The sequence below is a fragment of the Peromyscus maniculatus genome, chromosome 12 (genome assembly GCF_049852395.1).
Source record: "Peromyscus maniculatus bairdii isolate BWxNUB_F1_BW_parent chromosome 12, HU_Pman_BW_mat_3.1, whole genome shotgun sequence".
Classification (NCBI taxonomy): domain Eukaryota; kingdom Metazoa; phylum Chordata; class Mammalia; order Rodentia; family Cricetidae; genus Peromyscus; species Peromyscus maniculatus.
In genome coordinates, this window is record NC_134863.1 from 46,268,277 (window position 1) to 46,293,802 (window position 25,526).

At 43.8% G+C, this 25,526-nt stretch overlaps 2 protein-coding genes across 4 annotated transcripts in view; both read left to right on the top strand.

Annotated features, from left to right (window-relative positions):
- The first annotated feature begins 447 nt into the window (after positions 1 to 447).
- On the top strand, positions 448 to 7,182 carry Rpl24 (ribosomal protein L24). The gene is made up of 6 exons (XM_006996543.4): positions 448 to 586; positions 696 to 771; positions 1,202 to 1,312; positions 4,900 to 5,036; positions 5,504 to 5,567; positions 7,058 to 7,182. The coding sequence occupies exons 1-6, from the start codon at positions 582 to 584 to the stop codon at positions 7,136 to 7,138; spliced, it is 474 nt and encodes a 157-aa protein (XP_006996605.1). The 5' UTR covers positions 448 to 581; the 3' UTR covers positions 7,139 to 7,182.
- Positions 7,183 to 9,922: 2,740 nt separating this feature from the next.
- Zbtb11 (zinc finger and BTB domain containing 11) overlaps positions 9,923 to 25,526 on the top strand; it is a 34,060-nt gene continuing 18,456 nt past the window's right edge. The window contains exons 1-3 of one of the 3 annotated variants that reach the window (XM_006996541.4): positions 9,923 to 10,465; positions 18,483 to 18,718; positions 20,240 to 20,471. In XM_006996541.4, the coding sequence (XP_006996603.1) occupies positions 10,156 to 10,465; positions 18,483 to 18,718; positions 20,240 to 20,471 (778 nt within the window). In that variant the 5' untranslated portion in view covers positions 9,923 to 10,155. Of the gene's footprint in view, positions 10,466 to 14,272; positions 14,568 to 18,482; positions 18,719 to 20,239; positions 20,472 to 25,526 lie in introns of those variants that run through there. The other 2 variants (XM_006996542.4, XM_076548995.1) reach the window with 2 other exon arrangements.

Below are 25,526 nucleotides of genomic sequence, written 5' to 3' on the forward strand. Positions count from 1 at the left end.
AGATCGGCCTGCAGGGGGCCTCCCAGAGAGAGCTAGGGTTAAAAACCTCGCGTCACCGAGCCGGGCTCAAACGATTAAATTTTTTTCTGAAATTGGAGATTTAACCCAGGGTTTTGCGTGCCACTCGCGCTATCTCTGGGCCATTCTGTCGGCCGCTACGATTTAATTTTGTTTCAAAAAGCAAAGGCATAATGTGACCTTCCTAAGAAGAGAAAAGACACGTGCAACACCCCTGTCTTTTGTCCCTGTTCCCCGCGAAAGGCTGCCTCTAGGTTCGAGAACACTTGCCCGCGGGGAATGGAAGGACACAGAAGCAAAGTCAAGCCTGTCTTTTTGACGGCCGCCTCCGCCTCCCCGGGCCTTACAGAGGAACTCCGGAGGACAGCGTCGGTCCGTAGTTTGGGAAGAAAGCCGTTGCTAGGAAACCGAGGGCCGGCCTCTGGGCGTGACGTCATCACGGGGCGCCGGGGCCCGGGAAGGGGATTGAGGGAGGAGATTCTCCCTCCCGCCTATAAGGTCCTTTCCCATGATTCACCCTTCCTCTTCGCCATCTTCCCTCCGGCCGGCCGGCAGCGTTCGCCATGAAGTAAGCGGGCTCCCTGTCCCCCCATCCGCCCCCATCCTGCGGCAGAGTTGCCCGGGGAGGGCCCTCCTTGGCCGCGCACACCCTAACGGGCTTTGGGCTTTCCTTCCAGGGTCGAGCTGTGCAGTTTCAGCGGCTACAAGATCTACCCCGGGCACGGGCGGCGCTACGCCAGGACCGACGGGAAGGTAAGAGGGCGGCTGGGCCGGCTCGGGCCCCCGGCGGCCCCCGTGGAGGGAGGACCGCGGGACCGCGAGTGGGGCGGGAACCCTGGGTGAGCGTGGATGGAAACGAGCGCGCTGGCTAACGATCCACAGCCGTGGGAAAAAGAGCAATGGCCAGGACTCGGAGGGACCTGGCTTCGTCACGGGCTAGAAGCCAGATTTCCTCAAATCGTCACGCCATCCGACCCTCGGTCGGGACGAGTGTAGGTTCGCCGGCTCCTGAGAAAAGATGAAATGTGGAGAACCCTTCATGCTGCCCAAGTTACCTGGCGCTCGTGTCACCGACGACCGGAACGAGGAAACTAGAATAAAAATTGGATAAGGGTTTTTTCGATCTCAGCCTCTTAGACTTTGTATAAAAGGAGTGGCTAATGCATGAATGTGTTGACCCCAGGTTTTCCAGTTTCTTAATGCAAAATGCGAGTCCGCGTTCCTTTCCAAGAGGAATCCACGGCAGATAAACTGGACTGTCCTCTACAGAAGAAAACACAAGAAGGGACAGTCGGTAAGTGGAGTGCAGCTTGCTAGCCTCTTAAAGTTGCGCTGTCAGATTTTGCCACATTAGACCTCGATTAAATAAGACTATGAGAATTAAAATTGAAAGCATCAAGCGAGTGACAGATCACAGAACTAGTGTCACCTTGTATACCATAGACTCCGTCCGGGCTGTGTGTGGAGGTTTGAAAGGGTCCCCTCTAGGGTTTCATTTGGGTTGTGGAGTCCCTTAGGATGTATGGTGTTGCAGTGGATAGAGGTGTGGTAGGACTACAGCTTAGGTCGTCAGGAGGCTTGGCATGTTTGGGTCTTACGAGTTTTAGCTATCTGTTATAGTACATAAATATCACCAGACGTGAAATACGTCATGTGGGCATGGTCACCACTCTTGTCATCCCAGTGTTGGGAGGTTTCGGGAGCAAGAGGATGAGTAGTTCAAGGTCAACCTAAGCAGACATTGTTTCCCAAGCAGAACACACAGGGTTAGTGGAAGGAAGGATTAATTTCTAATTTCATTTACTAGATCTTTTTGAATGCCCCAGTGGGTGTCTTACAGGTGTTGGTGAGGATGTAGAGAAACCTGAAGTTTAACACATTGCTAAAGTGAGATGACGCAGCTGCTGTGGCGAACTTTGTGTAACTCAGTTAATTTTGTTTTGTTTTTTTGAGACAGGGTTTTTCTGTAGTCCTGGAACTATAGAGCAGTTAAAAACCTTAATTGTAACATCTGGAGGTACTTTCTAAGTATTCGAAAGCAGGTACTTAAAATAATAAAATTTGGTACTGAGCTCTTGGACTGCTGAGGTGAGAGAATTGACTTTGAGGCTAGTCAAGGCTACAAAGTAAAACCCTATCTCCAAAAAGGCGGGTACTATGGGTTGAATGTTGAAGCTAGAAAGTTTGCCACTTAGGATTCTTTTTTTGGTTTGGTTTTTTTTTTTTTTTTTTGACAGGGTTTCTCTGTGTTGCCTTGGCTGTCCTGGAACTGTCCGCTCTGCCTCTGCCTCCCAAGTGCTGAGGTTAAAGGCATTTACCACCACTGCCAGCTTGCTTTGGGATTCTTAAAAATGGTTGCATGTACATAAGATTTTTTGTGATGGGACCCAAGTCTAAAACATAGTTCTACTTCTCTTCTAGCCTAAAAGTGGTTTGTTTTTTTTTTAAAGCAGTATTTATTTTTTTTTAAAGTTTATTTTCTTTCATTTTACATACCAATCCCAGTTTCCCTTCCCTCCCCTCCCCCACCCCATCCTACCCCCTTATCTGCTCCTAGAGAGAGTAAAGCCTCCCTTGGGGAGTCAAAAAATCTGGCATACTAAGTTGAGACAGGACCAAGCCCCTCCCCACTGTGTCAAGGCTCAGCAATGTATCCCACCCTAGGGAGTGTGTTCCAAAAAGCCATTTCATGAACCCGGGATAATTCCTGATCCCACTACTAGGGCCTCCCCAAACAGATCTAGCCACATTACTGTCACCCACATTCAGAGGGCCTAGTTAAATCCAGTGCATGTTCCCCAGCTGACAGGCCAGAGTCCATGAGCTCCCACCAGCTTGGGTCAGCTGTCTCTGGTTTTCCCTGTTATGATCTTGACCTCACTTGTAATCCCTCCTCCCTCTCTTCAGCTGAAGTCTAGTAGCTCAGCCCAGTGTTTGGTTGTGGATCACTGCATCTGCTTCCATCTGTTACTGGATATAGTTTCTATGATGACAATTAGGGTAGTCACTAATCTGATTGTAGAGTAATGAGAAGAAGCTAAGTTCAGGTACCCTCTCCATTGCTAGGAGTCTTAGCTGGTGTCATTCTTGTGGATTCCTGGGGATTTCCCTTGCACCAGGTTTCTCCTTTCCTAACCCCTAATGACTCCCTCTACCAAGATACCTTTCATTGCTCTCCCTCCATCCCTTCCTCCATTCTGCCATCTCAGTCCCATCCCTCCCCACCCCCCAGTTTACCCAGGAGATCTTAACTATTTTTCCTTCCTGGAGCCCTCCATGTGTGACCCTCTTAGGGACCTCCTTTTTATCTAGCTTCTCTGGGGTTGTGGATTGTAGCCTAGTTATCCTTTGCTTTGTGTCTAATATCCATTTAAGAGTGAGTACATACCATGTTTGTCTTTCTGAGTGTATCGGTGATTTTTTTTAACCTGTATTTTGTCAGCAATCCTTCACATGAACTCAGCATTGAAATTGAAATTTCCCATTTCAATTTCAAAGGCAAGTATTTGGTTAGGAATATGCAGCCACATACATATGCAGTGGGATATTTAGCCTTTTAAAGGGTGAAAAACAGCCGGCTTTGAAGATAGGCTGAGGAAATAGGCTAGACCAGTGGTTCTCAACCTTCCTAATGCTGTGACCCTTTAATACAGTTCCTTCTGTGGTGACCCCCAACCATAAAAAATTATTTTGGTGTTACTTTTATAACTAAATTTTTTGCTACTTTTTATGCATCATGATGTGAATATCTGTTTTCTGATGGTCTTAGGTAAGCTAGGTTGAAAACCACTGAGCTGGGGTAGGCAAAAGGTTTCACTTTTATGAGGTGCCTAGAATAGGTAGATTAATAAAGGCTGAAACACAAGGAGGGGGGGTGGGGAATGGAATGGGGTTTGTTTGTTTTTTTGGTTGGTTTTTTGAGACAGGGTTTCTCTGTAGCTTAGTGCCTTTCCTGGATCTTGCTCTGTAGACCAGGCTGGCCTCTAACTCCCAAAGATCCGCCTGCCTCTGTTTCCCAGTGCTGGGGTTAAAGGCGTGCGCCACCACCGCTCTGGGGTTTTTGGTTGAGAGTAGACCATGCTGGCCTTGAACTCAGAGATCGCCTGGCTCTGCTTCCCCAGTGCTGGAATTAAAGGTGTGTGCTACCACCACCCTTTGAGAATTAATTGTTTTAGGAAGGATTTGGGATGAGAAATGAAACAAATTTTGGCTTTTTCTACTGTAGGATCCAATCTTCGTTTTTTAAAAAAAAATTTTTTATCAGGGTTTCCTTGTGGAGCTTTGACTGTCCTGGGACTCACTATGTAGTCCAGGCTGGCCTTGAACTCAGATTAAAGGCATGCACCACTACTACTACTACTACTACTACTACTACTACTACTACTACTACTACTACAAGGCTATACTACGAGATCTTGTTTCTCATAATAACTATAGTATAGACTTGCAGTATAGAATCTACAGCAAACTTTGGGTTCCTGGATATTAAAGCTTGGGAGGTTTTAATATTCTCTTAAGCCACTTTCATAACTAGATTTCTTAAGTCTGTAAACAGTCTTGCTAAGTCATTTTTATAATAGCCTTTAGAAGTACTCTTGTGTGTGTGATATTTGCCTACATGCTTATAAGTGCGGTGTTTGTGCCTGGTGCCTGCAGAGGTCAGAGACAGTGTTGGGGCCCTGGTACTGGAATCACAGGTGGTTGTGACCCAACGGGCCAGGCATCATGGTACACACCTAATCCCAGCGCTGGGTTTTAGCAGGACTACACAGAGAAGTCTGTCTCAACACATACACACACAGAGGAAACTGTTCTTTGACTTTAATTCCCACTTCCAAAGTCAGTGAGTCAGGTCGATCAATCCTACTCTTTGCTCTGTAGGAAGAAATTCAGAAGAAAAGAACCCGCCGTGCAGTCAAATTCCAGCGAGCTATCACTGGTGCATCTCTTGCTGATATAATGGCCAAGAGGAATCAGAAACCCGAAGTTAGGAAAGCTCAGCGAGAACAGGCTATCAGGTAAGGAAATGCTCCACCATGAACATGGCAGCTACTGGGGTGACTAGATGGTTTTTCTGGTACAGGACCCTAATCTCATGGGACTGTCGGTTGTTAGGAGCTTAATGCAGGCATATACTTTTTAATTTGTTGAGTCTCGGGAGTCAGTACAGTTTCACATGTTAAGCTGACTTGGGTAATGGAATTTATTGACAACTCTTTGGAGCTGGTTTTGTGGGGTTCTTTGCTAAGCTCTCCCAGTGAAGCCCCACTGCCCCAGGGTTTATGATCTTCCTGTCATGGCCTCAAGGGCTGTACGTGTTTAACTGGGCTTGTACCATTGAGCCTGGTTCTGGATTTTGGATTTCATTCACAAATATGGGGAAAGAATATGATGGTTCCACCTGTCCAAAACTCTGGCTCCTTACCACTAAGTTGTGTCCTTAAAAAGTAAAGTCTTTGGCTCACTGTTGCTTATGACTCTACAGGGCTGCCAAGGAAGCAAAAAAGGCTAAGCAGGCGTCCAAGAAGACAGCAATGGCTGCTGCCAAGGTAACTGGGGGGGGGTCTTGGGTTTCTTACAGTAGGAAATGGTATCTTTAATACAAGGGTTAGTAAATGACAGGTGCAAGTTTCTATTGGAAATGGTTGTAGCTAATTTCCAGGTGAATGGTTATACATATCTCAAATTTCTAGTGAGTCTTAATTTTAGATGCCTTAAAGAAGAGAAATTGAAGATAGCTTTCTTTCATTATTTGAGATGTGTCATTATAACCAAGGCTGGTTTAGAACTATGAACAAGACTTGTCTGAATTTAAGGACAGTCCTGCTGCCTAGAGAGTAGGATTATGGGTATGGTCCCTTGTTCCCAGCTTGGCTTTTGTCTTTTTAAGACTTTGAAGTAATTTTACACTTGGACTAACTATACAACAGTACAATGAGTTTACCCAGCTTTTTCTAGTAATTAAAAAAAAAATTAAAGCCAGAAAGTTAGCAAGTTTTTCATTCTTTTTTTTAAAAAATTTTATTTATTATGTACACAGAAGAGGGTACCAGATCTCATTACCAGATGATTGTGAGCCACCATATGAGTGCTGGGAATTGAACTCAGGACCTCTGGAAGAACAGTCAGTGCTCTTAACCTCTGAGCCATCTCTCTCCAGTACCCCCCTCCTCTTTTTTTTTTTAGGTCCCCCCCCCCCCAAGACAGGGTTTCTCTGTAGCTTTGTGCCTTTCCTAGAACTTACTTTGTAGCCCAGGCTGGCCTCGAACTCACAGAGATCCGCCTGGCTCTACCATTCCCCACCCCCACCCACCAGTGCTGGGATTAAAGGCGTGCGCCACCACCGCCTGGCTGGAGTCTCCAGTTTTTCATTCTTGAGTGGGCAAGATGGCTCTGCCGGGAAAGGCCCTTGCTGGCAACCCTAGTGTAGCCCTGGAGACCACAAGGTGAAAGGAAAGAACCAACACTGTGAGTTGTACCAAACTGACTTGCACACAGGTGTCATGCAAGACCCTGCCCCCTCAAGGATAGTAAACATTTTAAAGCAGTGATGGTTCTGGGTCAGCAAGATGGCTCAGTGGGTAAAGGCACCTGTTGCAAAGCCTGGTTTGATCTTGGAGGGCCTATGGTAGTGGGAGAGCTAATTCTGACATGTTGTCTACATGTGTGCTGTGGTGTGCCCCATCCAAAGTAAATTAAGAAATACAGCATTCTTAAATGGCTGTGTAGTAAGTAGTGTGAGACTCCAGTCGGAGCATTGTGAAGACTGGGGACAGGAACAGTTCAAGGCCACAGCCGGAATGTCTTTCAAGAATACCCACTTGTTACTAACAGTTCTGGATCCCGTACTACATTGTATCTTCTTAGTGTCCAATCTGTAACAATATTATTATATGATGGAAATGAACTTTAAGCATAGGTTACTTTGACGTTGGTAATAACACAGTTAAATTATTAGGACAGGACAGGTAGTAAAGAATCAACCATAAGGGCAAAGTGGCAAAATCCTATTGAATAATGTCCTGTTCTTTTTTTACAGGCCCCTACCAAAGCAGCACCTAAACAAAAGATTGTGAAGCCTGTGAAGGTCTCTGCTCCCCGAGTTGGTGGAAAACGCTAACTTGGTAGATCAGAGTTTTGAATAAAGATCAATCTCTAACTCTAGGTGTTGTATTTTTTTTTCTTTAATAAAACATGCAGTTGTATTTGGGGTGGGTGGGGCAGCTTAGTCACAGACTGTTTATTTATTTAGCTTGCCTGAGTTCTTACAGTCATTCTCCAACTAAGTGTTTTATTTCTTACTGACTATGGTATCTGTCACACTTTTAATCTTCATCTGAGCACTCAGGAGGCAGAGGCAAGTGGACCTGTGAGTTCCAGGACAGCCAGAACTACTTGAGACCCTGTCTGGAAAACTTACAAGTTTCTTTCTCAGCAATAATGTTTTTTGGAGCACAGCTATGATCCCTGTGCTTGGGAGACAAGAAAACAGTTCAAGCCCAGCCTCCATGAAACCTCTTTACCTCCTCATTACCCCTAAAAAATGTAGGGTTTTCTTGTATAAGGTAAGCATTAAAAGCATATTTAACATTAGAAAGCTTTCAATCCTAGGATGTTGCAGTATTTGTTTCAACTGGTAAACTTCAACACCTTTTCTTAGTGATTAGAATCATAATGGGTAGAATCATATAGGGTTTGGCCTTATATTGATTAGTACCTCAGTTATCATTGGCTGTTAGAAGTTAAACTATCAATCTGTACTTCCACGATGAGCTTCAGTGAAAGTCATTGCTGCTTTGTGTAGTTTTTAGATTGAAGACCGTTGGAACCTCAAGATTGTCTTACAGCTTTAGTGTAAGGATTATATATAGTGAGTGCACCAATACATCCTGCTTTTTTGTTGAGACATCTGTCGCTCTGGCTATCCTGAAATTCCCAGAAATAAACTTGTTTCAAGTCAAGCACCACTGCACTCAGTTTTTTAGGGGGTGGGGGGCAGAAAGGTAAGGGATAAATTGCCTACTCTGGCCTTCAGCTAAGTAATTTTCTTGAGTGTTTGCATTACACTTGCATGTGCTACCATGTTTAGCCTTTTTTGGGGGGATTTGGTTTTGTTTTTAGAAACAGTTTCTCTGTAGTTCTGGCACCCTGGAACTTTGATTTGTAGGCCAGGCTGGCTCCAAACTGAGATGCCCCTGCCTCTGCCTCCCAAGTGTTAGCATTAAAGGCATGTGCCACCAATGCCCAGCTCAGTATTGCTTAACTGTGGTATAATGTATTTGTTTCTTGAACTGAATAAAGTCTTGTCAAATTTTAAATTTTCTCAGAAGTTCAAGGTCACCTTGGCTATGTAATGAATTTGAGTCAAGCTTGGAGTACATGAGAACCTCTCAACTGACAACTTTGCAACTGAGCCCCGGTTGGTTAGCCTGCTAATAGGTGTATACAAAAGTGAAGCAGGTGTAGTCAGCTGCCTTTAGTTTCAGCATGTAAGAATGAGGATTAGCCCTGCAGTGGTGGCACACACCTTTAATCCGAGCGCTTGGGAAGCACAGCCAGGGAGATCTCTGAGTTCAAGGCCAGCCTAGTCAACAAAGAGATCCAGGACAGGCACCAAAACAGAAACCCTGTCTTGAAAAACCAAAAAAAAAAGGGAGGGGGGATTGTTAAGGGTTTGAGACCAGCCTAGTTAACAAGATCTTTCCCCCAAATAGCTATTAATTTGTGTAAAAAATAGTCTTAACACAATGCAGATCTTTGCAAGAACATAATTGGACAATCGCTTTGAAGAGCAGTTGACTTATAGCCCAGGTGATCCACAAAGATCTAGAAATAAAAAAGGTTAAGGTTTGACTTCTCTTAGGAAGAAAATTGTTGGATCACTAAGACAAAAATACTAGTAATATTTTCTGTTGCCTCCAAATGCTTAAAAGATTTAAAGTAAATTAATTGGATCTTCCTTGGACTTACCAGCTCATTTTCCCTGTATTCTCAAGATTTTATTCAAAAATCTTGGTAACATTTTTAAATTAGTATTGGAGTCGTGAGGCCACACCCAGTACAGACCAAATTCCTTAGATGGGTTTGGATATCTGCATCACCATAGAAGGATGCTCTCTTCATTTCCATTATAGTAAGAGAAACCCTGCCTGTGAGCCCACAGCCCTCGGCTTGCTCCTCACCCAAGATCCCTTAAAGGTCTAAAACCCTCATAGATCCGTATCCTCCAGGCTGAAAAAAAAAAATAATAGCATTTTCAGGCAAAGCCCATAGGCTGGGAAGCCTGGAACCTTCCAGTTCGGCAAAGCACACCAGTGTCCCGGCATTCCAAGGGCACATCAGATTGACACCAGGAAGGAGGGATTGCCTCTCCACGTTAATTTAATTATTTAAATAATCTGGGCCTGCGTAGTCATCACCATGGTGATTCTAGAAAAATCTTACCTTGAGTGGTTTGGAAACAGTTCTGAGAGGTTAATTCCTAACACTGAGACACTTAATGCTTGATAATACTGAGGCTATCTTTGGCCCAGGGCCCGCAGTGGCAAACGACTCTTTCAAACCGGCGGAATTGAGTATATCGAGTCTCAACGTAGACAGAAAAAAACGGTCTCCTTTACCCTTTGGGGGGAGGGTCTCAGGGCAACAAACACCGAACAGCTCAAACACGTGGCTTTCCAGAGAGCGTGGGAAAAGGAAGGGGAAAAAAAAAAAAACAAAACCCTGCCAGGACTTAAGATGTCCGCCGAAGACCCTTGCGCCTGCCAGAAAGAGCGTACCCTCTTCCAAAATGTCCTCCCGCAGTATTGACGTCACTCCGCCCGCTCCCTCCGAGCCAGAAACCCAGCGCGCTCCAATCAGGCCGGAGGCCACGCCCCGCGCGCGCGTCACTTCCGGTGGTGCAGCAGCCATTTTGTCAGTCGCCAGCGGATCCCGCGCGCTGCAGAAGTGCAGTTCCCCCTGGTTACCGAGCCGTCGGTTCTTCCTTGGCGCCGCGGGCGCCCTCGAAGAGCGCCCACCCGAGGCGTCGGCGTCCCTCCTCCAAGTGCTGCCGCTGCGGTTGCAGCTACCCGGAGCCGGAGCGCTGTCTGCCTTCCCCTAGCGCTGACAGGCGCCCTCAGGGCGCTGCCCCCCGCGATGTCAAGCGAGGAGAGCTATCGGGCCATCCTGCGCTATTTGACGAACGAACGGGAGCCGTATGCACCGGGCACCGAGGGCAATGTCAAGCGTAAAATCCGCAAGGCTGCCGCCTGCTACGTCGTGCGCGGCGGGACTCTGTACTACCAGCGGCGGCAGCGGCACCGCAAGACGTTTGCCGAGCTGGAGGTAGTGCTGCAGCCGGAGCGTCGCCAGGGCCTCATCGAGGCGGCCCACCTGGGCCCCGGAGGCACTCACCACACCCGACATCAGACCTGGCATGACCTGTCCAAGACGTACTGGTGGCGAGGTGAGGGCTGGCCCGGGCGGAGGGGGGCCGGCTCGGCGGGGCAGGCTTGCGGGCCGACGGCCCCGCGACAAGGCCGGCGTGCGCACTCGCGAGCCCGGGGGGGTCTCGGGCGGCGGTCCCCCCCGGCCGGCCGGCGTTCGGCTGCGCAGCGGCCGCGGGACCGAGCCGAGCGGGTGGGGGACGCGAAAGCCGCCGCACTTCCCCACAGGAAGGAGGCCCGGGAGGCTGGGGGCGGACCCTCGCCCGGGGTGGGGCTTCGGGGGCTTCCCCGGGGGCAGGGCCAGCCGAGGGAGGGTGTGGCCAGGCCCCTGAGCCCGCCTCCTCAGGCCCCTAGGGAGGAGTGGGCGGGCGGGCGGGCGGGCAGGAGGGAGGGAGGCTGAGGCTCTGACCCTCTCCTCTCACTCAGCACTGAACCCTGCAGGGGCTGCGATCTGCAGTGAGGGCCGCTCGGTTTGGCCAGAGGGCTTGGGAATGTCTGGATCCCCTTGCCCGCATTTCTCCGATTCTGCCCCTGCGACATAAAAATGGAATAGCGCGGTTATTAGGAATAATTGTTAGCAGTGGTCTTGAGTCCCTTTTTTAGAGCATTAGGTAGCCTTAGAGACTGTCAGAGACTTCTTTTTCTTGGGAGACGGGACAAGATGGACACATCATCATAAGAGATTTTTATTAGTCAGAATTATGCCTCTTTGGGCATTTGTTTTTGTTTTGTTTGTTTTGTTTTTTCTTGTTTTGAGTATGACAGTCTTCCCACCTCAGCCTCTCAAGTGTTGAGATTACAGCCCTGGCTCACCAATCACGGTGATATCAGATCCTGTTCCCTAATATTCTCTGTGTGTGTTTCAAAACAGGGTTTCGCAGTACGACAGTCCTGGCTATCCTGGAACTCATTCTGCAGACCAGGCTGGCCTTGAACTTCGCAGAGATCTGCCTGCCTCTGCCTCCTGAGTGCTGAGATTAAATTAATATGCCACCACACCCAGCCTATCTTACATTCTTTTGATTTTGTCAAAATGGCCCCGGGAACTATGAGACACTATATATTTTGAGAAAAATATAAGGTTACTGTGATTCATTGACTGATTATCTGAGGAAAGATCTCACTTTGTTATTTAGGCTGTCCTTGAATGTAAGTATCTGAATGTCTTAGTAGCCTGGATGGATTAAAAACCTGTTCTACCTCCTTTAATCCCAGCACTAGGAGGTAGAGCTGGGCGGGCGGATCTCTGAGTTTGAGGCCAGCCTGGTCTACAGAGTGAGTTCCAGGAAAGGTGCAAAGCTACACAGAGAAACCCTGTCTGGAAAAAACAAACAAAAACCTGTGCTACCTGACCTGACTTAAGTAATTATTTGGGAGCCAGAAAATAATAACCCTAACATTTCTTGATCCCCTGGGAAGCACAGGAGAGCAGAAAAGCTTGTTGGTTTTTTTTTTTTTAATTTTAAAATAATTAGGTATGTGAATATTTTTCCCTGTATATATGTATGTGCACGATTTTTAAATGTGTGTGTACATGCAGGGCACAGGCAGGTTATACTTTTGTACTGTGTGGTCTGAATGAGCAGCAAGGACCTTTATTTGTTCAGTTAACTCATTTATTCTAGATTCTAATTTTTGGTAGGTTTATTAACTTTGTCATCACGCCTATTTTAAAAACTTTTGGTAGTCCGTTTGTTCCTTAGAGAATTCCTTTGTGGATAACAGTCCAGATTTATCTTAATCTCATACAGATTTTCTTTACATTTCATTTTTTTAGATTATTTATTTTATGTGTATGGGTGTTTTGCTTGTATGTCTGTGTGCCCACTGGTGCCCATAGAGGTAAAAAGGTATAAGTGGATCTCTTGGAACTGGAATTAGGAATGGTTGAGCTACCCTGTGGGTGCTGGGAATCAAACTTTGTCTTCTGCAAGAACAAGTGCTCTGAACTGCTAGCCATCTCTCCAGCCTTTGTTTTATATTTTAAAAAACATTGGAATTAAGTGGGATATGGTGGTGTACGCCTTTAATCCCAGCACTTGGAAAGGCAGAAGCAGACACTGAGTATGGTACCAGCCCTGTCTACAGAGCAAGCTCCAGGACAGCCAGGGCTACACAGAGAAACCTTGTCTCTAAAAACAACAACAATGAAATAAATGAATGGAATTTAAAAAAAAAAAAATCTGAATTAAGCCATGCCTATGATCCCAGCAATCCCATTGTTACAGAGGCAGAGTCCCGAGGATCACTGCAAAGTTGAGGCCAATCTGACCCACATACTTAGTGCCAGGACTACGTAGGGAGAACTTGTCTCAACTCCATTCCCCAAGAAATATTTGGAATTAAGTTTCCAAAGGGATAGAGTTGTGAAGAGTAAAACTAGTCATAGCTGCATTTTGTACAGATTGGTTTGGACAGACATTATTGAACAAATACCTACGGTGTATTAAAGGGAATTCTAAAGGTAACAGATCCTACCACTTGAGAGGCAGAGGCAACCTGATCTATATTCTGAGTTTGAGGCTAGCCAGAGCTACCCAATAAGACCCTCTCTAAATAAAAGAAGGCTATCAATGTCTTACTTCACTAATTTCATGTACTACTTGCCTCTGCTGTATGAATTTTGTCCCCCCCCCCAGGGTAGGAATATGTTAATATAACCTTCTTATGCATGCAGCTTGATTCAAAATTCTTAGTCAGCAGGTGAAAACTAATAAACATCCAATACTTTACAATGCACTACAAAACTATGATGGTTGATAGATTAGGTGAATTAAACATGTATTACACTTAAGGTTATTTTCAATTCACAATGAGATTATTGGGATTATAATCCCATCATAAATTCAAGCATTTATATTACTAGGGTTCAGAAACCCTGACCAGGCATAGTAGTGCACACTTTTAATCCCAGCACTTGGGAGGCAAAGCAGTTCTCTGTGAGTTCCAGGATAGCCAGAACTACATAATGAGAACCTGTCTCAAAAACAAACAAAAATCCTGTTCTAGAGCAAGAAACTGTTTCTTGCTGTTTTGTTAGATGAGTACCCACTCCATGCTTGACGGAAGTGCTTAGGAATAGTTTTGTTTGTTTGATTGTTTCAGACAAGGGACTTTCTTTGCCAGGCTGTTTTCTTTTCTTTCTTTTTTTAAAGAATTATTTATTTATTATCTATACAGAAGAGGGTGCCAGATCTCCTTACAGGTGGTTGTGAGCCACCATGTGGGTGCTGGGAATTGAACTCAGGACCTCTGGAAGAGCAGTAGGTGCTCTTAACCTCTGAGCCATCTCTCCAGCCCCAAGCCAGGCTGTTTTCTAATTCAAATGTTTTGTTTTGGTTTTGGGGGTGGGATGGGGTGGGGGGTGGGGGTTGAAACAGGGTTTCTCTGTGTAGCTTTGGAACCTGTACTGGAACTCACTCTGTAGACCACGATGGCTTCTAACTCACAGAGATCCGCCTGCCTCTGCCTCCCAAATGCTGGGATCAAAGGTGTGCGCCACCACCACCCAGCTTAAAAGAAATTTTTAGAGAAAGTTCTTATAGTGAACTAACTTAAGAAAATACTAGGTAGGCAAATCTAAGTAGATTTCACCTGATTTTGCATCTGGCTTCTCAATTCCCCATTGGCGGAGCTGCTCTTCCATCTCCTTGTCCTTCTCTCTTAGGAGCTGGGCCTAAGGGTTGAGTTGTAATATAGTTCCCAGGTCTTGTAGTAGATAGGGATGTAGTTTTTCTTACCATTTTCATCCTTATTCGATGCTTTTGATGAAGTTTCTCTAGTGCTACTTGAATTCAGTCAGCTAATACCTTTGTGTGTGTGTGTGTGTGTGTTTTATGATCTATTTATATGTATGAGTGTTTTATCTGCATGTGTATATGTGCATGCTTGATACAGAGGTCAGAAGAGGGCATTGGATTCTGTAACACATGGTTGTGTGACACCATATGGGTGCTGGGAACCAATCTGGGTCCTCTGCAAGAACAGTGGCCAGGCAGGAAGTAGGTGGGACAAGGAGAGAGGAGAATTCTGGGAAGCGGAAGGCTGAGGTGGAGAGACACTGCCAGCCGCCGACACGACCAGCATGTGAAGACACCAGTAAGCCACCAGCCACGTGGCAAGGTATAGATTTATGGAAATGGATTAATTTAAGCTATAAGAACAGTTAGCAAGAAGCCTGCCACGGCCATACAGTTTGTAAGCAATATAAGTCTCTGTGTCTACTTGGTTGGGTGGGTCTGAGCGGCTGTGGGACTGGCGGGTGACAAAGATTTGTCCTGACTGTGGGCAAAGCAGGAAAACTCTAGCTACAAATATGCTCTTAACTACTGAGCCATCCTTTCAAACCTCCCCCACCCCACTCCTTTTTAAATTATTTTTTTCCATTTATTTATTTATTTATTTATTTATTTATTTATTTATTTATTTATTGTTTTTCGAGACAGGGTTTCTCTGTGTAGCTTTGCACCTTTCCTGGAACTCACTCTGTAGCCCAGGCTGGCCTTGAACTCATGGAAATCCGCCTGACTGCCTCCCAAGTGCTGGGATTAAAGGTGTGCACCACCACTTTATAAGGATTTTGTGTACATGTATACACAATGAATATAATCATATATTCCCCCACGCCTGGCTATAGCAATGTACATTTTAATACAATTCTGGGCTGGAGTCGATTTGGAGAGTAATAATATCTATACTCACCAGTTAGAGTGGAACTCTTTAAATAAGGTGGGGATTCCTGACTAGGATGATGGTGCATGCCTGTGATCCTGTGGCTTGAGAGGGAAGTGGATCAGGAGTTAAAGACCAGCTTCTATTACATAGTGAGTTTGAGGCTAACCTGAGCTAGCCAAGATGTCTCAGACAAACAAAAGACACGGTATCAGTTTATCTGGTTTTCATTTTCAGATGAAAAGTGGAGTTTGGAATCTGTTAGTAAAGAGAGCGACAGGTTGCTAAGAGCTCCCTTCCCTTCTTCCAGTGTCTCTCCCCAAACACTAACTATGCATTTCTATGTTGACTATTGTACAGCAGTAATAAGAGCTCTTAACACCTGAGCCATCTCTCCAGCCCCAAATTCATTATATTTTCAACCTTCACCAACTGTGTTATACCCTATACTTAAAAGTATTTACTGAGGGCCTGGAGAGATGGCACAGAAGTTACAAACACTTGCTGATCTTGAAGACTAGGATTTAGTTCCCAGCACCTGTATGTTAGCTTACAGTCATCTGTGACTCCAGTTCTTGAGATTCTACACTCTTGTTATGCCTTCCATGGGCACCAGGCACATGTGATGTACATACATACATGCAACCTGAAGGGACCCACACACAACGGGGTGCTGCCTCCCAGACCCCGGATTAAGCACAAATCATCCCCAAACACCCATTTTCACAGATTTTTTATTAACCAGGGAAGAAAAGTAAAATGGCTGATTTCAGACTCAGACAGAAAACAGCAGCAAATGACCTTGCAGGTGGGAATTTTTTTTTTTGTTTTTTTTTTTTGTTTTGTTTTTCGAGACAGGGTTTCTCTGTATAGCTTTGCGCCTTTCCTGGAACTCACTTGGTAGCCCAGGCTGGCCTCGAACTCACAGAGATCCGGCAGGTGGGAATTTTTAAGAGGAAAAAGAGGATGGTTTATGTTAGAATGGATCAGGATTTGGTGGTATATTTTGATTGAGCATGTTAATTGGGGTAGCATAAAGGGGGCTTTTGATTGCTCAACTTTATTACTTTGATTGTTGGACCTTGGTGATCAGCCTTAAGAATGAGTCTAGCATAAGAAAGTATCCAAATAAGGGAACAGACCTTGGTGGCTAGTTTTAGGGATGTAATCTTTGTTTGCTAGAGCCCTTCACAACCAACCACTCATACACGTAAAATATAAATAAATCTTTTTTTTTTTTTTTTTTTTTTTTTTTAAGGAGTGGTCTTTGACAAATTTTCTTAAGTAGTCACTGCATAAGGCTGGGCAGAAGGCTTCTCAGATAAAAGCATTTGCTGCCAACCTGACAGCATGAGTTCAGTCCCTGGAACCCACAGGAAAGAGGAGAACTAACTCGTGAAAGCTGTCCTCTGACTTTTACACATGTGCTGTGGCGTGATCAAGCACATACATAGTAAAATAAATACATTTTATAAGAAAAAATTAATGTTGTCACTGTTCTAATAAATTCTGAAATAGGTTTTCTTTTTATTTATTTACTTTAAGTGAATTGCTGTTTTCCTACATGTATGTCTTTGTGAGGGTGCTGGATCCCCTGGAACTGGAGATATAGACAGTTGTGAGCTACCATGTGGGTGCTGGTAATTGAACCTGGGTCCTCTGGAAGAGTAGCCAGTGCTTTTAACCTCTGAGCCATCTCTCCAGCACCCATAGGTTTTCATTTTACAGATACATAATAGATATATTAAAAACTCTTGCGTCTGCAGTGATCTACTGAACCTAGGAATTTGCCATATCTGTTGGCTCACAGTAGACTAAATTGCTATGGTTTGAATCTATCAACCCAAAATTCATGTGTTAGAAATTTTTTAAGATTTATTTATTTATGTATATAGTATTCTGCCTGCATATATGCCTGTATGCCAGGAGAGGGCACCAGATCTCATTATAGATGGTTATGAGCCACCATGTGGGTGCTGGGAATTGAACCCAGGACCTCTGGAAGAAGGGCCAGTGCTCTTAACCTCTGAGCCATCTCTCCAGCCCCCTCTATGCAGTATTGTTAATAGCAATATCCTTAAGTAATTTCTGCCATCATAACAAGAGTAGGGTTCATTATGGAGAGTAGGTTAGGAATGACAGAGGGGTCAGCCTCTCTAGCTGCTTATTGCCACATGTCTTCTGCTGTTATGAAGTATCAGGCCAGTCTTCATCAGATGTTGGCTTTCAGTCTTGAATTCCCAGCTTCAAGAACTGACCAAATAAATTCAAATTAGGAATGACTCAGTGTTTGATGCTCTGTTATAAAGCAGTGCTAAACAAACTAGCACACACACAAATATATGGGTTGAGGTTTAGTATAACTACTCAAAAACATTTACAAAGGCATAGACTTAGAGACCAACAGAGTTGTGTGCTAGTGTCTGAGAAGCTTAAAGTCAAGATTTTCTTTCTTTCTTTCTTTCTTTCTTTCTTTCTTTCTTTCTTTCTTTCTTTCTTTCTTTCTTTCTCTCTCTCTCTCTCTCTCTCTCTCTCTCTCTCTCTCTCTTTCTAAAGAAGATCTAATTGTGTGTATATGTGTGAGTATGTGTACATGTATGCCACGTGTGGATGCCACAGAGGCCATAAGAGAGCTGCTAAAGTTGGTGTTACAGGCAGTTGTGAACTGCCTGACTGGCTGGGAACTGAACTCAGGTCCTCTGGATGAGCAGTGAGCATAATTAACTGCTGAGCTATCTCTCCAGACCAATATAGTTATTTCTGCATGAGGTATAGTGGCAATTTTAAAAACAGTTTGGAAAAATTACTTCTCATTGTGGCTTCAGCCATATTAACTGTCTGTGTAGGTCAAGGCAGTTGAGTACTGGTTTCGTGTGTTTAGCATCGGGTATATTGTAGATACTGAGGAATGTGATTTTGTGGTCTTATGAACGTAGAATGTACTTCTGTGAATCTGGATGGTATGGGCTATATTACAGTAGCATTGTCATATATTTGGTCCATAGCTGACAGAAACATCATTCTGCAAAATAGAACTTTTATTGCATGGATGCCTTGTAATGCACAAAGAAATGGGCAAGGATATATAATCATCTCATGCTAGGGGAAACTGAATACCTGATAATAATTAAGAAAAGTCTGTCTCAATGTAGAAGCAAATTATAATCATATACTTATATTTTTGAGACAATATGTCTCACTTTCTGAAGAATTCACTCTACATTCTTTATGGGTGTGAGTCTGCTTATATGCATCTGGACATAAATTAGTGTATACATAAAATGATAACATTCTTCAACTTTCAAGTAGGAACACTTACATTTGATGTTAATTTTGTTGTTGTTGTTATTGTTTTCTGGACTGAAGGTATTCTAAAGCAAGTTAAAGATTACATAAAACAGTGTAGCAAATGCCAGGAGAAGCTTGATCGCTCCCGTCCAATATCAGATGCTTCAGAAATGTTGGAAGAATTGGGATTGGACCTTGAATCTGGAGAAGAAAGTAATGAATCAGAGGATGACCTGAGCAATTTCACTTCACCTCCAACCACAGCCTCCAAGTCTTCAAAAAAGAAGCCAGTATCGAAACATGAACTTGTATTTGTAAGTGTGCTTTCTAGCCAACTTTTATCTTAAAGGATTTTGTGGTTGTTTGTTTTTCCAAGTCTCTATAATATTGTTTGACTTATGAGTGTGCTGAGACTGAGGGGATGTATTTGTCTAAAGCAGTGGTCTCAAACTTCTAATGCTGAGACCCTTTAATATACTTCCTCATACTCTGGTGACCCCAACCATAAAATTGTTTTTGTGGCTACTTTATAATTTTGCTTCTGCTATAAATAGTAATGTAAATATTGGACGTGCAGGATATCTGAGATGAGACCCCTGTGTAAGGGTTTTTTGACCCCCAAGTGGGTCAAGACTACAGGTTTAGAACCACTGGTCTAAAGTAAAGCTTATTTAAGTCATGTTGATTGTCTACTATGTGATATGAGCTAAGTGTATACTAGTAGTATCCTATTTGTTCTTAATTAGGATCCTAATTTTTTTTTTTTCTTTTTTGAGCCAGGGTTTCTCTGTAGTTTTGGTTCCTGTCCTGGATCTCACTCTGTAGACCAGGCTGGCCCCAAACTCGCAGAGATCCACCTGCCTCTGCCTCCTGAGTGCTGGGATTAAAGGCGTGCACTACTACCGCCTGGCAACTCCTCCTTTTTTTAATGATACACTGGCCCAGGTTTACAGAATATTTTTCTGAATTAGGACTTCTGCTTGTTTGGTGTTTTTGAGACAGGGTCTCATGTAGTCAAGGCTGGCCTTGAAATAGTGACATAAGCGAGGGTGACCTTGAAGTTGTGATATTCCTGCTTCAGTGCTGGCATCACAGACATGTTGTGCTTTGTGAGGTGCTGGGATGAAACCTAGGCCTTCATACATGCTAGGAAACACTGTCTTCCTTGCTAGGTTGTGTTTTTCTGAGGCAGGGTTTCTCTGTGTAGCCTTGGCTGTCCTGGAACTCGCTCTGGGATCAGAGGCAGGCCCCGCCGCTGCCACCACCCCCTGGCCCTTGCTAGGTATTTGTTGTGTTCTTTTTGAGATAGGGTCTCTATTGTATCCCTGGCAGTTCTTGAACTTTCTGTGTAAACTAGGATGGCCCAGAACTCACAGACATCCTCCTGCCTCTGCTTCCCCAAATTAAAGGTGTGTCCCACCATACCTTAATTCGTGGCTAGGTTTTGGTTGTGTTTGCTTACTTGTTGATTGGTTTTGTTTCAGGCTAAATCAGTATCCCACATTATCACATTTTTGACCAGAAAGAAGAGGAAACAAGGAGTAGGATAGGTTTTTGCTAGCATCAAGTAAAGCAGCGTGGCTGGGTGTGGTGGCGCACACCTTAAATCCCAACACTGGGAGGCAGAGGCAGGAGGAACTCTGAGAGTTCTAGGCCAGCCTGGTCTACATAGTGAGTTCTAGGTTAGCCAAACTACGTAGAGAGACCCTGTCTTTAAAAAAGACAGAAAATAGTAATGTATTAGTAATGGATTTTTGTTAGGGGTGTATATATATAATATATATATATACAGGTGATATATAATATATCTCTTGATCTCAAACATATCTTGACAGGTTGACACCAAAGGAGTGGTAAAACGTTCTTCTCCAAAACATTGCCAGGCAGTTTTGAAACAGCTGAACGAACAGAGGCTTTCCAACCAGTTCTGTGATGTTACATTGTTAATTGAAGGAGAAGAATACAAAGCTCATAAGTCTGTTCTGTCAGCAAATAGTGAATATTTTCGAGATCTTTTTATTGAAAAGGGAGCTGTTTCTAGTCATGAGGCGGTCGTGGATCTTTCTGGTAAGATTTTTCTAATACCCTTTGCTGTTTATTAATAAGCATACTCTAGAAAAGAAATACATATGTATCTTTCAAACAAATAGATGTATGTCAAAATGTAGGTCTGTTTTCTCAATGGGAAAGGTCCTTTTAAAGCAAGGCTTCTAAGATGATTGTGGAAAGACTGTTATTTTTTGTTTTGTTTTGGGGGTGTTGTGTCCCCCCTCCACCTCCAAAGGTTTCTCTGTGTAGCCCTGTCTGTCCTTGAACCCACTCTATATACCAGGCTGGCCTCTGAACTCAGATCCATCTCACTTTGCCTCCCAATCACTGATATTCAAGGTGTGTGCAACCACGCCTGGCAGAAAGGCTATCATTTCTTAGCACTGCCTCTTAAGGTCAGGGAATTGTAGTAGAGTTATTTCTGGAATTGGAATGAAACAGAGAGATCTACAACTTAGTATTATTACATTGAATGAAAATAATAATTTAAAAATTGCCTGCTTAATATCTTGTGTTCTGAAAAATGGGACTTTAGATATTGTACTTGTGTGTGATTATAATTTTGTGTGTGTGGTGAATGTATTTGTTAGCATGTATAGTGGGCTACAACAGGTGTTTTTTCTCTATTGCTCTCCATATTTATTTATTTATTTTTTTATTTTTTTATTTTTTTTAAATTAATTAATTAATTTTTATTTATTTATTATGTACACAGAAGAGGGTGCCAGATCTCATTACAGATGGCTATGAGCCACCATATGGGTGCTGGGAATTGAACTCAGCACCTCTGAAAGAGCAGTCGGTGCTCTTAACCTCTGAGCCATCTCTCCAGCCCCCCATATTTATTTTTTGAGACCAAGTCTCACGCCAGTCACCATACCTGAAGCTCATCATTTGGGCCAGGTTGCTTGGCCAATGAATTGCAGGGCCATTCTGTTTCCATTCTCTCCCCAACTCCCCCAAACACCACTGAGGTTGCCAGCTCTGTTCCTGTGCCAGAACCGTGGGTTTTGTTGTAGCTCTTGTTACTATGGCTCTCTAACAGAATTTCAGGTCAGATTTTAAGATCCCTGCAGCATTGTCCTTCCCACTTAGTATACCTTGGGTTATCATGAGGTGTTGTGTGTTTCTACATAGATTTAGGATTGTCTTTCTAGTTATATGAGGACTGTCCTTGTGAGTGTGTCAAATCTGTGTACTGCTTTCAGTTAACAGCTATTTTGATAGTATTAGTTCTGCCAGTCTATGAACAGGAACAGGGCTTCCATGTTAATAGTGCGGTTAAATAGTGTCTTCAGTTTTTATCCCCCTTCACTGTCTTGAAGTTTTTAATTGTAGAGGTCTAGTTTTTGTTTTGTTTTTGCTTGGAAAACTATTATTAATGAGGTTTCCCTCTAATTTCTTGGCAGATTTGTCATTGGTATATAGAAAACCTACTGACTTTAATAGTGTGTATGTCCTGCTACTTGTCTGAAAATGTTTTTCTAAGAGTTTCTAATGTTTTTAAAGTCTTTTTTTTTTTGGCATGTGCATTGGTATTTTGTTTCATGTTTGCCTGGGTGAGGGTGTTGGGTCCCCTAGAACTGAAGTTATAGACAGCTAAACTGCTATGTGGATGCTGGGAATTGAACCTGGGTCCTCTGGAAGAGCAATTAGTGCTCTTAACCACTGAGCCATCTCTCCAGGCTCTAGAGTCTTTTAAGTAAAGAATCACATCATTGTAGATGAGGATAGGTTTTTTTTTTTTCATTCTCCCCTTTCTGATTTGTAATTTCTTTTCTCTTGCTTTATTGTTTATCTAAGACTTCAAGCAATATTCATTAAGAATGGAGAGAGTGAAGCCAGGCACCACCCCAGCACTCAGGAGGCAGAACTAGGTGGATCTCTATGAGTTCAAGGCCAGCCTAGTCTACAGAGGGAGATCCAGGACATGCACCAAAACTACACAGAGAAACCCTGTCTCGGGGAAAAAAAAAATGGAGAGAGTAGACACCAGTCTGGTCTCATTCTAGAAAGTCTCCCTTTTGTACGATGTTGGCTATAGGTTTGTTGTAGATGGATAGTCTTTATTATGTTGAGGTATGTTCCTTTTATTCCTAGTTTATTTGGGGCTTTTTTGTCCTGAAGGCATGTTGAGCTTTGTTGAAGGTCCTCCTGCTATCAATTGAGATTATAAAGTGGTTGGGTTACTTACTTTTTTCTTTCTTTTTTTAGACAAGGTGTATCTACAAAGCTTTGCTGAAACTTGTTAAATTGACCATGCTAACTGTAATTCACAGAGATTTACATGCCATTGCCTCCTGTGTGTAAAGTCATGGGCTGCCATGCCCTGCTCTCCTGTTGTTTCTATTCTTAAGTCTATGTGCTGTATTACGTATGCTTTATTGGTTTGCATTTGATGAATCAATCTTGGGTCCCTGGATGAAACCACTTGGGAATGGAGTGGGGGATAGTGTCTTACCATGTAGTTCTGGCTGTCCTGGAACTCATTGTGAAGACCAGGTTCGTCTCAAATTCAAAGAGATTTCCCTGCCTCTCCCTCCTGAGTGCTGGGATCAAAGTATTTGTCTACACCTGGTGCCTTAATGTGTTCAATTTACAACAATACTGTTCAGAATTCTTTTCTTTTTTGTTTTGTTTTGTTTTGGAGGCAGGGGCAGCTCTGGCTGTCCTGGAACTCACTATGTAGACCAGGCTGACATTGAACCCATAGAGATCTGCCTGCCTCTGCCTCCCAAGTGCTGTGATTAAAAACATGCATCATTGTGCCTGGCTCAGAATTTTTGTCTGTGTTCACCGGGATAATTAGTTTGTAGTCATCTCTCACTTTTTATTTTATTATTTATTAGTTCATTTGTTTCATGTTCTTATCCAATTTTATACCAGGGTAATGGTGGTTTCTTAGAATGAGCTTGGCGTAGTGTCTCTTCCTTTCTGTTTTATAAACATTTTGAGGAATGTTGGGATTAGCTAGGATCTGGTCAGCTTGAAGCTTCCTGCCTTCAGTCGTTCTTGTTCTTAGGCATCCATGGGAGCTCAGGGTTTAATAACAAGCTCTCTGTCAAGATGGTGCCCAGCTGCTGCTTTCTGAGTTATTCAGGGACAATGTGGAATGATTTCTTTTCTCTGCTAGAGGTGTGCACTGAGAGCAGGCTGCCCATCCCTTACCTAGCTTACCTTTTGAAAGTGCTTCCCTGCCCACCCCACAAGGAGCTGCATGGCTGAACTGTGTTGATTTTGTGGATTTAGAAGTTCTCATTCTCTTTGTACTTGAGTCGTTGTTGTTTTAAAGATTTATTTATTATGTATACAGTGTTCTGCCTGCTTGTACGCCTGCAGGCCAGAAGAGGGCACCAGATCTCATTACAGGTGGCTGTGAGCCACCATGTGGTTGCTGGGAATTGAACTCAGGACCTCTGGAAGAGCAGCCAGTGCTCTTAACCTCTGAGCCATCTCTCCAGCTCCCTGTTTTTGTTTTTCAATATAGGGTTTTCTGTGTAACAGCTCTGGCTTCAAACTCACAGCCCCTGAGTGCCTGATGGGATTAAAGGCAGTCACCACTATTCAACCTTTTTTTTTTCTTACACACACACACACACACACACACACACACACACACACACACACACACACACACACACACTAGGTCACGGAGAAGTTATTTCTGGCCTGCTAGCTTGCCCTAGTAGTTCTAGCTACTTGATTTTGATTAAAATGTTCTGGAGAGAGGGGTGAGAGGAGAGGGAAGGATGAATGTGTGTGTGTGTGTGTTTGTGTGTGTGTGTGTGTGTGTGTGTGTGTGTGTGTGTGTGTAAACAAGCTGAAGGTAAAAATAAAGTGGAGTCATCAATTATCTCGTACAAAGGCTCAAGCCTTTGTATTTCTTCTTTTGAGAACTGTATTCAATTCATTTATCCATTAATTGGCTGAAAGATTTGGGAGGAGCTTTCTCTCTCTCTCTCTCTCTCTCTCTCTCTCTCTCTGTCTCTGTCTCTGTCTCTCTCTCTCTCTCTCTCTGTATATCAAGGGTGTTTGATTTTTGTAGTTCTTCATGTATTTTGGTTATTAATCTCAGTCTGATATATAATTGCCAGACTTTCTCCCCACTCTGTATGCTGTCTCACATTTTTTTCTTTCTTTCTTTCTTTTTCTTTTTTTTTTTTTTTCTCCAAGACAGGGTTTCTCTGTGTAGCTTTGCGCCTTTCCTGGAACTCACTTGGTAGACCAGGCTGGCCTCGAACTCATAGAGATCCGCCTGGCTCTGCCTCCCGAGTGCTGGGATTAAAGGCATACGCCGCCGCCGCCGCCGCCGCCGCCGCCGCCGCCACCACCACCACCTGGCCTTTCCCTTTGCTTTTCAATTTCAAGAAATCTCACTCTTCAATTCTGTCAAAGAGTCCTTGCCAAGATATGGATCTAGTGCCATTTTTCTTGAGCAAACCCAGTTGCCCAACACTGTGTTAAAGTAGCTGTTTTTCTCCAAAGTCTGTTTGTCAAAATAAAGTTCTAACTATATGGGTGCATTGCTATTGAATTCCATTGTCCCCAATGTCCTCTGTCACGTTGGTTCTGTAATATATGTAACCCAGGCTCGGTACTCTGGATCTCCAGCACTGCTCTTTCTGCTTAGAATGGCTTTTGCTGCTTGCATTGTTTTGTTTCCATATGAATTTTAGTTTGGTTTTGTTTTTTCCCCAAGTTCTGTGAAGAATGTCATGGATTTTGATGGTGTAGTGCATAGCTGTTCTAGCCTTGAAGCACCGCCCCTAGTGAGGTAGCAGGTAACTGTTACTCCTGCCTATGACCTTGAAGTACATGTCCCTGGGGCGTGGCTGCTCAGGGAGACCCTCAAGACCTGGGATGCATAGGCGCCTCTCTTTGCCTCCTGGTGATATTGGATGCTGAGATATTGGACTAGGCAAATCAGCGGGACCTTATGATAAATCTCCCATCGTAGTGAGTTAACCCTTAAACAAATTCCTTTGTTCATTAAATAGATTCCATGGGTTTCTTGAATTATGATGAAAATTATGTTGAATCTGTAGATTTGAGAATGTAGCCAATTTTGTAAAA